The sequence below is a fragment of the Alexandromys fortis genome, unplaced genomic scaffold (assembly GCF_014885135.2).
Source record: "Alexandromys fortis isolate MF-2015 unplaced genomic scaffold, M_Fortis_MF-2015_v1.1 scaffold_2_1_26212458, whole genome shotgun sequence".
NCBI classification, from domain to species: domain Eukaryota; kingdom Metazoa; phylum Chordata; class Mammalia; order Rodentia; family Cricetidae; genus Alexandromys; species Alexandromys fortis.
Genome location: NW_026067930.1, coordinates 1,016,079 through 1,028,102, shown reverse-complemented (window position 1 = coordinate 1,028,102; position 12,024 = coordinate 1,016,079). Strand labels below are relative to the sequence as shown.

The window sequence follows — 12,024 nt, the reverse complement described above, 5'->3', positions numbered from 1 at the left end:
CTTGAACTTGAACTCACAGAGCTCCACCAGCTTCTGCCTCCCAAATTCTGGGAATAAAGGTGTACGCCACCACGCTTGGCAGTCTTCAAGCTTGTTGAGTGGCCAGGACCATGGGTACAAGACACCATTCTCCATGAGTATTCATCTTACCTGCCAACTGTCTCATGGAGAAACAGCTTGGTTCCCTGAACATACCCACTAATCCTGCTGTGGTTTGTGACACCTGATGGGGAGGACTCCTCCTCCTCCATTTCAGCTCTTTCTTCTGGTACTGCAGCTTTATTTAGCTTGTCAGGAGGCTGAGTGAAGCTGGGCTTGCTCTGTAGTCTAAGAGAGCTGCCATATTTGGCATGGCTTGAGTGTCTGCCTGCAGCTCCTTTTTGGGTTTTAACTACACCATGTGTTTTGTTCTCTCAGAGCCAAGCATACCATAGTGGTGCTGGCTAAGACCCTTCTCTGTGTGGCCAAAACACTTCTCGCTCTGATGTCCTGGTGTTAGATTGTGGTTGTCAGGCAAGAGTTAAGGGCGGGAAGGTGGCCGCCGAAGGGTAAAGGGTCACTTAGGGCAGCTCCCAGGAAACTAATGTGGCTGCTTTGCTCATTTCCTGAATTACGAGTTTTACTTCTTTTCTGCCTTACATAATTTTATTTCACTGAGTTTAAAAACAAAACCAAAAACCTGATAACCTCACTGCATGGCTACAGTGGCTCTTTGTTGATCTGGTCCTGATCCTATGGGGCGTGGCCTTTCCTGGCTTCTCACACTAGCTTCTGCATGCTATTCCAAGAGGCCTGGGCTGCTGTTCAGCAGCCGTCCTGTGCTGTGTTTGTCACGCTCCGCTGTGTGCAGCATGCAGCATGCACTTCTTCCGACTTGACTGATAGCATGTTCACACGTAACTTTTCTCTCACATTAACAGCTCAGCCGATCAATAAATCTATTGGTCGTTATGTTGAGCAGACATTGATCAACAGGAAGACGGTGCTGTCTAAAGTTAGCTCAACTTTCAACCAGATGCTTTCAGCATTTGGTAGCTCCCAGACATAGAACCGTGGAGCCAGCAGCCATGAGAAGGGCACAGTGGCATAGATGGTGCCATCTTGCTTGGCTGCAGCAGGCATCTTTTCAAATTCCTCTGAATTTAAATTGGGCATCAGAGGAAAGTTCTGCCAGTTGCTGTTTTGGGGTACTCATGGCACCTTATGGTTAGCTTCAGTCTGGTCTTTGTGTATTTATGATTGGTTGTCGTCTTTCTTTTCTTTTCCCTTCTTTTTCCTCCTCATCCTCCTTGGCATTTCAATATGACCTTGAACTTGGTATGTAAGTGAGGATGATCTTGAACTTGTGATCTTTCTGTCTCTGCCTCCCAGGTACTGGGATTACAGGCATGTGCTACTAGGCCTACCTAGTGTGTGGTGTTGGGGATGGAACCCAGCACCTTGTGTATGTTACCCAGGTGCTTACCGCTGTGTTATCCTCCAGGGCCCAGTGCAGAGGGCACTAGGCTGTATGTCTGTCTCTTTTCTGTGCTGGGCTTCATGGTTTTAGACCCAGCACAAGCTTCCATTCTCTGTGGGTATTTCTCTTACCTGCCAACTATCTATGCATCAGTCAAGATCCAGTTCAGGACAGACTCCATAGAGTAGTTAAGCCATGAAGGTGGGAAGGAGAGGAGAAATAGTGACGCCATTATTTTCCCAGAGTGGCTGAATTTTTTCTCTTTTCCTTGCTACCATTTTCAACTCAAAACACTTTCTGCCTAATGTCCAGTCTCTGGAGTTCCGTCCTGACATAAGGGGATTTTGGTCTTCTGCTTGTCAGTATATGGGTACTTATTCTTTACACAGAGGCTCTGTAGACCTTGCTACAGATGTTTAGGACTGGCAGCTTATCCATATGTGCACCACATGCATGCAATACCTGTAGAGGCCAGGAGAGGGCGTTGGACTCACTGGAGTTGGAGTTAACATATGTTTGTGAGTCATCTGATGTGGGTGCTGGGAACTGAACCTTGGTCCTTTGTAAGAACAGCAAGTGCTCTTAACTGCTGAGCCATCTTTCCAGCCACTCTCTCTCTATTTTTTTTGTATTTAAATGTACATTTGTAATGATCTGGACCTGCAGTGTTTCCGCTGCCTGCTGCCACTGGGGATCCTGCAGCATTTTTAATAATCCATTTCAACAGTCCTTTGACATTTTCCTTAAAGAGTACAAGGTCACAGAACCCATCTGCTTCACAAGCCCCTGGAGATACTCGTTTGCACTGCAGGGAGCAGCAAGTTTCCAGGGCAGCTAGCCAGTGAATATGCTGGAAGAGAAGGCAGGCTGAGCAGTTCCTTTCTTCTCTTTGCTTTTCTGTTAGAGGGAAGTCTTCCCTAAGCACCTTCATGAAGGTGAGGGGAATTAGAAACCTGGAGCCTGGAGGTGGTGGCACGTGCCTTTGCCTTTAAACCCAGCCCTCTGGAGGCAGAGGGGGTGGGATCTCTGAGTTCAAGGCCAGCCTTCTCTACTGAGCTGAGCGAGTTCCAGGGATGCCAGGGGCTACACAGAGAAACCCTATCTTGGAAGAAAGAAAGAAAGAGAGAGAGAGAGAGAGAGAGAGAGAGAGAGAGAGAGAGAGAGAGAGAGAAAGGAAGGAAGCAAGCCTGGGAACATGTGGTGATCTTTGAGATATGCTTCCAGGACCAAGAGCCTGGAGGAAGCTGGAAACATTGGCTTCAGATGGACTGGAAGAGATGTTCTCACTGTGTCGTCAGAGCTGTGCTCCCAGCTCCTAATCATTTTGATTGAATAAAAGCATACCAGTTCATATTAATTTTCTGTTCTCCTCCAAAGAAAGCATCAGCAACCCTTCCTCCCCATGACATGCTGGCCATGGCTCCTGTCCAGGGAGGAACTCTTGCAGGAACACCATGTTCCTGGAAAGAGAAATGTGAACGCAGCCAGCTGAAGTGGCTGTCTTCCTCTGTGACTGACCAAAAACCACCATCTCAGTGCAGTCTCCTTCCTTGGGGCACCAACATGCAAGGATTCAAAAGCCTTATCCTGAAGAAACAAAACGTAGAGCAGAAGCTCTTTCCTTAAACTGGCAGGTTCCTTGTCTCTGGAGCTAGTTGTGATCTATACTGGTTACCTCCCGGAATGAATGTCTCATCCACTGCGGGCTCAGGAATGATGGGTAATGGCTCGTGTAGCAGGTATCAGTAGCCAACAGGCATGTCTCATCTGCTTCTGGGCCAGGGGACTTGGATATCATTTGTGGCACTCTCTTTCTTCCTTTCTTTTTAATTTTTTTTTAATATCCTGACCAGTTTCCCCTTCCTCTTCCCAGTCCCTCCCCTACCAGCACCCTCCTGCCCCCTCCACCCCCCCATGCCCCCACCCCATCTACTCCTCCTCCATTTCTTTCCAAAAAAGGACAGGCCTCCCATGAATAGCAACCAAACATGGCATATCAAGTTGCCATAAGACTAGGCACCTCCCCTAGCATTAAGGCTGGATGAGGCAACCCAGTATGAGGGAAAGGGTCCAAAAAGCAGGTAACAGTGTCAGAGAGAGCTCCTGCTCCCACTGTTAGGAGTCCCACAGAAGGACCAAACTGCACACTGTAACATATATGCAGAATGCCTAGGTCAGTCCCATGCAGGCTCCCTGGTTGTCAGTTCAGTCTCTGTGGGTCCCTATGAGCCCAGATTAGTTGATTCTGTGGGTTTTCTGGTGTCCTTGACCCCTCTGGCTCCTATAATCCTTCCTCCACCTCTTTTGCAAGATTCTCTGAGCTTTGCTCAGAGACCTAGGATAGAACCAAACACGACTGGCAAAAAAAAAAAAAAAANAAAAAAAAAAAAAAAAAAAAAAAAAAAAAAAGTGGGGGAGGGCTGAAGAGATGGCTCAGAGATTAAGAGCACTGACCACTCTTACAGAGGTCCTGATTTTAATTCCCAGCAACTACCTGGTGTCTCATAACCATTGGTAATGATATCTGGTGCTCTCTTCTGGCCTACAGGCATACATGCAGACAGAACACTGTATAAATAATAAATAAATAATTTAAAAAAAGTCAATGAAATGACTCCTAGTTATATTCTGCTATACCCATAGATTAATACTTAACCCAATTATCATCAGCGAGGCTTCATCCCACAACTAAACGAAACAGATGCAGAGACCCACAGCCCCAAACATTTTAATTGTTTTTCCCTTTATTCATGCATTTATTTTATATTGATGGGTGTTTTGCCTGCATGTATGTGCACCACACATTTGTGCAGTGCCTAAGGAGACTAGAAAAGGGTGTTGGATTTCCCAGGGGTTGGAGTTATAAATAGTTGTGAGTTGCTGTGTGGGTGCTAGGGATCCATGTCTTCTGGAAGAGCGACCAGTGCTCTTATCTGCTGAGCCTTCTCTCTAACCACATGTGTGGCTTTCTTAACTGTGTTGTCTTATATAGGTCCCAAGTGGCATGTCCACCCGCCCCTCCCCCGCTGTGGTGGGCACATGGCTGTGGGTGAGACAGTTTATGGCAGAAGTGAAGAGGTAGTTCCAGTGCCTGTAGAATACTAGCTTGTTCTAGGCCTGCCGTTGCTCACACCCATGCCACCCAGTGCAGGCTATACTCTCAGTGGGTACATCAGGCTGCTCCCACCGAGGGCAGCTAGAAGCCTTCATTAGCAACCCCTCCATGGCCCCTTATGGGCCTAGACAGATTCTATCCCAGCCTTCCAGTATAGGCTGCCAGCTCTTGAGTCCAGGGTGTGGACTATGTCAAGGATTAGTCCAGGAGGCTGAGTCAGTAGTGCGCCCCAGGCAGTGAACAGAGAAGGAACATGGCTGAAGGAGGGCAGAGGTAACTGTGTTTGACTTTGAGCACATTTACAGCGGGGGCCTAGCTGCAGAGAAAGGTGATTCAAGGAGGGCATCTTATCCTGCTGCCTGGGAGGCCAAGTGTGGGAGGAAGAGGTGCCCTCTAGGAGACCTTGCTGGCAACACTCAGAAGGCAGAAAGTCACCAGCTCATCTACTTGCAGTTTGCCTCACAGGACTGCTCTTGGCCCTTTCAAAGACACACAGATGTAGCACGATTAATAAAAACCCAGAGACAGAAATTGGGGTTCAGCTTGAAGGTCAGAAAAGCAAAACAGCCAGCCACTGACTCTTACCTCGACCTCAGTCTAAAATGACCATCCTGCCTCCAGGAATCTCAGAATGAGACTCTGACTGAGGGCTGTCTCCTCCCGTTTCATAATCCTCTCTAGTTCTGGGATTAAAGGTGTGCACCACTACTGCCTGGTTTCTATGGCAAGCTAGTGTGGCTACTGGGATTAAAGGTGTCATTGCTGCCTGGACTGTAAGGCTGGCCAGTTTGGCTGTTTTATTTTTCTGATCCTCAGGCAAGCTTTATTTATTGAAATACAAATGAAATGCTACTACACACAGGCTCTGAGGCCCAGGCAGTATATTCTCTTTTAAGGGTATGTATGGCCTTGCACAGTCTAGCCCCTGTAGAAACAAAACAAAATGAACACAGAGTACCTGGCTACTCTCAGAACATTCCCTGGGAACTTCTCTCCTCAGCTGGCACATCCATACCGTACGAAGATCCTGAGGGCCATGGAGACAATATTGAGCAGCCACATCGACGAGCTGGACAAGGACACTGCTGTCATTGCCATCCTCTTGGCTTCCAATGAGATGACTAGAATCAAGGTGAGGGCCTCTGGCCATGTAGGCTGGGGAGGACAGCAGGGGGAACAGCTCCTTTTCTTTGGCCTCCATTCCACAGTATCTGGAGCAGGGCTGGAGTTTGACTGACAAAGACCCCTTGATCCTGTATACCCCTTAGGGGCAGAGAAAAAGACACCTAAATTTCTAGAGGGTGAGGATAGGGAACCCACGCTCAGGCTAAGGGCTGCATGCAGCTCTTTTCATTGCCAGACCTTACCTCACCAGTCCTTCCTTGTGGCTTCTCCCATAGGCGTCGGATCCCTACAGATTGGGGGTGGGCTGAAGAACTTGCCATTTGGTCTTTAACCTGCATTCCCTAGGAAAACTGGAATACAGTAGTTTTCCCTCTTCCAGGCACTACTAAGGGTAGAGTAGTATCTTGCTTGTATCTCTTGAGAGGTGCAGGGAGAGATCAACCTGGCGATTGTTTGGGATACAGGAGCTGGACTGTGACTGGCAGCAGGCAGCAAGCAGTGTCCTGGTGGCTGTGGGGAAGCGATTCATCAACCAGGTGATGGAAGAGGTGCTCAGCAGGTTCCAGCCTGGCATTCTGCCACACTCCTCGGTGTTGCACACACTTGCCAGCCTCTCCGTGTCCAACGGTAGGTGCCGTTGCGATTCTGGTCCCTTGATGTCCCTGAGTAGTTTGGGGGCCCCTGAGGACTACCTGAGTTTCTGGTTTTGTACCTGAAGCTATGAAAAGTACCTCTGAGGGTCCCTTCAAAGTTCCAAAGAGGGGGTGGGTGGGAAGTAGGCTGGGCCTGCAGCCCCTGTGACAGCCTCTCTCTTACAGCATTTGGCATGGTTCCCTTTCTGCCATCCATCCTGAGTACCATGCTACCCATGCTGGGTATGGCCAAGCAGGATGCGCTGAAGGTGGTCTTCTGCTGTGGTAAGACAGTGGGCATTGCCATCTCCTTCAATTTCTGAGCTGGGACCCCTCTTGGGAGACTGTGTACAAAGATATCCTTTGTGATAGGTGCCATTGAGGTGGGTGTGGGCTGTCTACTAGTGAGGTAGGGCTCAGATGGTACAGCCTCCACCCCATTACTGCCTCTTTCTGATTTGGGGATGGCCTCTCTGACCCCTGTGTTTTTATTCAGAGGCCTAAGTAGGCCTGGAGCGTGGGAAGAGCCTTTTCTCAGAGCATTGTTTCCATTTTTATACTACATGTTCCCAACTAGCACAGTGACCATTCCCTGGTATCTCAGACCTATGGTGGGGAAGAGCCACATTCCCTGTCTTCCCACCATTTCTCCTGTGGCCTGGGTATCCAGCCCTTTGTGTGCCTGCAGAGGCCCATGGGCAAGCTGTGGTCTGGGCATGGTGCCTAGTGATAAGTGAGGTTCTCAGTGGTGGAGGGTCTTCCCTCCTCCTGGGAGGTGGAGCAGAGGGTCACTTCAGTAGACGTGGAGATGGCCTTGGGCTTCCTGGATGTCCAGAGCCTCTGACAGCAAGGCTTCTGATGCTTGGTGGGACGAGTGCATCTAGGCCTTTCTAGGACCCTCATGCCCAGCCCTCCCAAGTGGCTTCTGTTAGAGAGTTCTTGAATTTTCTGCCTTTTTCTTTCCCCTCCTCACAGCAGCAAAGTCTAGGAGGTTCTTCAGCTCCTCCCATCTCTCCTCAGTCACTGCTCTCCCATCTCTTGCCCTGTCTTCTTTATGCCATCATCAGTGGGACATCCCTTCTCCCTAGTACTTTTCTGTCCTGGGCTCTGCAGGGGCCACTAGCTGTGGCATTGAAGTCCCAACGTGACATGGCAGCATGACCATCATATGTGTCAGCTCATGTACAGAGCAGCTCGGAGTGATTTTGAAATGATCCAGCGGAGGCTGCGAGACAACAGAGGCAAGAAATAAAAGATTGAACGAGCCGTAAGAAAAGAGTAGGGTCTGTGAGAGGAGAAAAGGCTAAATAAAAGCATTAGAAGCTGCCGGGCAGTGGTGGCGCACGCCTTTAATCCCAGCACTCGGGAGGCAGGGGCAAGCGGATCTCTGGGAGTTCTAGGCCAGCCTGGTCTACAAGAGCTAGTTCCGGGACAGGCACCAGAGCTACAGAGAAACCCTGTCTCAAGAAAAAAAAAAAAAAGTATTAGAAGCTAACTTTTCTACTGAGGAGAAGTAGGTGGTGTAGATATACAAGGAGAATGGACATAGAGCTAGGGTGTAAGGACATCCTGAGGGCAGCATCCCCTTTGAGACTCAGTGGATCAAGGGAGAAGGGACAGTGGGGAGTAGGTGGCAGACATGTTTGCCAGCTCTCTTCCCTCCATAAAGGACAAGAATCCTCGTACCCGAAAGGATCCATACCAGAATCTACATACTATAAAGTGTGACTTCCGGAAAAGCTGGAACATTCAGAGCCACATCCCCTTCCTGGGACCCTGAACCTAACATGGCAGGAAATAGCCTCTGTGGTAAAGCCAGGCTCGTGTTTGAGAGTTGCCGCTTTGAGGGCCAAGAAGGAAAAGAAAACTCAAAGCTATGGAGGGATCCCATACCCATGTGAGGGACACACACCAGCCACAAAGTAGTCATGTGACACTTGGTTATTGATGCTCAGTACTGGAGAGAGAGGAGGTAGCCTTAGAATCCTGTGGACAAGATCGTGTGCATTCTGGCTCTCTCTCTGTACAAAGATTGTAGGGGTATCTTACTGTCTGTCCTGTACAAAAGGAAAAGGATCAGTTTTCCCGTGATTTTTATGATCTGAGAATTAACATTTACGTGAGGCTGCCCCACTTACCACTCTGCCTTTGTACCATCAGTCAGATGGTTTTGGATTGCATGAAGGTGGCTTCGGCAGGATATGAACCCTTGACTGGTTCCAGAGGGTAGGAAGCACAAAGATTTCTGCCTCAGTGCCCACCCTGCCCCTGTTGCTCTGTTTATTCTCTCGTGGCCCAGACCCAGACTGTGTCTTGGACTCTAATCTAAGCCATATCTCTTGGACCTCTCATATGACTGCCCACAGCAACTCAGAGCCTCTGCTCTATCCATCTGTGTCCTCATTCAGGTGCCAGAGTATAGCCAAAGAAGACATGAGTAATAGCCCTGACATCCTGTGCCCATCCACATAGGCCTGGAGCCTCTTTCCTGTTTCTTCTTGCCCTTATACTGGCTTGGCCTGGCAGCCCATGTGCTGTAAGGAACATGATCTGGGGTGGGGGGCACAGTGCTTCCTTCGTCTCTGAGGTGGACTCGGGCAGGTTATTTCAGGGACATTGGGTCAGGGTGTTGGTGGATTGTCATCGTCCTGGGAGCTCTGAGAGACTGTTTTCCTTCCTTCTTCCTTATTCTGGTTGTATGGTATAGGCCTCTTGTGGCTTCTTGGAGTTTCAGCTTTCATTCACCCTCCATTGTCTGCTTTTATTACGCATGGCCATCTCTCCCCATCCCTTCTGTTCTTAAGTCAAGTTTAGGGCCACTCTCCTATATGTGACCTTGTCCTGACAGCCCTGTAGCCACTCTGTTTCCACAGAAGATACAGATTTGGGAGAACTCTGTTTATCCTAGTGTAGTCCAGGGGTCACCACCTAACCAGGTGCTGGTCTAGGCACCATGCACACTGTCTTGGGAGTTCATGGGCAGCACCGGGGAGCCAGTGTGGGACATGTCAGGAGTTGCTCACTGTAGGCCATCACAGCTCTGCAGCACTTCAGTGAGAGCACCCTGGAGTACCTGGCCAACCTGGACCAAGCCCCAGACCCCACAGTCAGGAAGGACACCTTTGCTGCCGACATCTTTGGCGCCTATGACATTCTTTTCCACCACTGGCTGCAGAGTCGAGATGCAAAGGTACAGCTATGATCCATCAGGGGCCAAGGCTCAGCCTGTGAGGCCTCCTTCTGCTTTTATTTACCCTTTCTCTCTGCCAGGGTGGTCCTAAGGGGTGTGGGAAAGGACCCGAGTTCCCTCCCTACAGTTGGTGCTTAGGAGGTGGTGAAGAACCCCTACATCCAACTAGACTCAACCTGTTCTAAAGCTTTGTCATGAGGGTTGATCATTGCAGTTCCTATGGCATCCACTCTCTTCCAGAGACTATGTCCTACCTGGCCACCATCTGACCTCTTGCCATAGTTGCCCCATAGATATACTAGTAGCCACCAGGCTTGCCTGTTAGACCTGGGGTTTAGAGCCATGAGCAGACAGGGAGGCCTTTGCTGTCTTTTCAGCTCCGGCTTGCAGTGGTGGCAGCTCTGGGTCCCATGAGCCACCTGCTTCCCAGTGAGAAGTTGGAAGAACAGCTCCCTAAGCTCCTCCCTGCAGTACTCGGCCTCTACAAGAAGCATGCGGAGACCTTTCAGATATCCAAGGTATTTTTAGGGAGGGGAGGGCACAGCAACCCCAGAATCCCTCAAATCCCTGTGGAAACAATCCTTACTTAAAATTTTGTGTTGGCTTATGAGGTGAGCGGCTTCCACTCTACTAAGCACTCAATGGGAACTTGCTCCTTTACCTTCCATACTGACCTGTGACCCAGAAAACACCTTTCTTAATCTGCCTCCAAATTCTGGAGGTTAAAGTATAGCTTCTTCATTTGGGTCTTCAAGAACAGAAGGTGGACTGAAGTCTTCTCCTTCCTGTCTTGAACAGAGCCTGGGACAAATTCTCGAGGCAGCTGTAAGTGTGGGCAGCCGCACCCTGGAGGTTCAGCTAGATGCCCTCTTGGTGGCTCTTCATGCTCAGGTAAGCTGGGAGATGAGTACCTGGGGCAGTGGATCTTGTGGGGATGGGCCCTTCAAAGTGAGTTGCCCAATGGGATGCATGATTTGAAGGGGGTGCTTCAGCCACACAGCCATGAAATAGGCTTCCTGAGCTTCACATGGGTGTGGCCTCCAGGGACGAAGCCACCAGATCTCACGATAGATGGTTATGAGCCACCTTGTGGGTGCTGGGAATTGAACTCAGGACCTCTAGAAGAGCAGCCAGTGCTCTTAACTTCTGAGCCATCTCTCCAGACCCTAGATTTATTTATTTTATGTGTATGAGCATTTTACCTTCATGTATGTTTGTATACCATGTGTGTGAGTGCCCTTGGAGGCCAGAAGAGGACGCTGGGTCATGTTAGACTAGAGTTACAGATAGTTATAAGCCACTGTGGGTAGTGGGAACTAAGTCTTGGTTTTCTTGAGGAGCAGCCGGCACCCTTAACTGTTGAGCCATCTCTGTAGCCCCTAAATACATAATCTTAAATGATCTCAAGACATGTGATTAACTTGGCAGTGTGATCAAGAAGGCAAGAAATATTTCCAAAAAATGTATACTCCCTCCCTCTCTTCTTTCCTCCCTTCTTCTCTTTCCTTTGTTCCTTCTATCTCTCCTTCCTTTTCCGAACAAAATTAATGCTTTATTCTGGAAATGATTGGTGTCAAGTATGCTTTTCTAGTAAAGTGTTCCTTGGGGTTTGTTTTATGCTGAGAGAAGCCCAGATCTGTTCTCTGACACTTGAGTGCCAGTTACATGTTCGTATGTTCTGTTTCTCCCACCCTGCTCCCAACAGTAAGGGACTAACTAGAAGTTGGCCTCTGAGTCCCCTTTGATGATGGGGATGTGTGTCCTGCTGTCAAAATCTGTGCACCCTGCTCCTGCGTGAGGAAGGGCTGGAGAACAACCTCTCTGGAGGACTGGGCCCAGTGTTCCACCCAGTGTCTTATGGACAGAGGTGCCCCCTTACTGGCCAGCTGGCTGGTGTCCTTCTGTTCTACCAAGACAGAAATCATAAGTAGGCAAGATGTTTGTCAAGTGCTAGGCTTGGGCAGTTCTGGTTTTGTTTGTTTCATTTGGTTTTAGTTTGCTTTTTTATGAGACAGGGTTTCTCTGTCTAGCCTTGGCTGTCTTGGAACTACCTCTATAGATCAGGCTGGCCTCGAACTCATAGAGATCTGCCTGCCCCTGCCTCTTGAGTTCTGGACTACTACCCAGCTAATTTTAAAATTTAAATCATACATGTTTTTGTTTTGTTTTGTCTTTGAGACAGGGCCTTATCCAGAATAGTTTGGTCCTGAGTTTATAGGAATCCTTGCCTCTGCCTCTAGAATGCTAGAATTACAGCTGTGTACCACCACACCTGGCTTTTGTATCCCTCAGCATTTGACAGAAGCAAGCTACATCCTCTAGTGTTACAGCTCTCGGTCAGATCTTGAGTAGCGGGACCTTACCAGGAGCCATGTTTTACAGCTCCTGGGCCTGGGTGTGTGAGACTTTCGGCCCTAAAGTCCAGCTCTTTTGCCTCAGGGCTTTTTACTTTTCTTCTGTATATCTTACTTTAACTGCTTCTCTTGTCTGACTGACTGTCTGG

The 12,024-nt window shown here is 49.0% G+C and overlaps 1 protein-coding gene across 5 annotated transcripts in view; it reads left to right on the top strand.

Moving 5' to 3' along the window:
• The window catches only part of Mroh1 (maestro heat like repeat family member 1), a 69,690-nt gene that overhangs the window by 16,791 nt on the left and 40,875 nt on the right, over positions 1-12,024 (top strand). For all 5 annotated transcript variants that reach the window (XM_050144896.1, XM_050144893.1, XM_050144894.1 and 2 more), the window contains 6 exons: positions 5,575-5,706; positions 6,164-6,326; positions 6,518-6,616; positions 9,370-9,521; positions 9,899-10,039; positions 10,320-10,412. In XM_050144896.1, the coding sequence (XP_050000853.1) occupies positions 5,575-5,706; positions 6,164-6,326; positions 6,518-6,616; positions 9,370-9,521; positions 9,899-10,039; positions 10,320-10,412 (780 nt within the window). The remainder of the gene's footprint in view (positions 1-5,574; positions 5,707-6,163; positions 6,327-6,517; positions 6,617-9,369; positions 9,522-9,898; positions 10,040-10,319; positions 10,413-12,024) is intronic.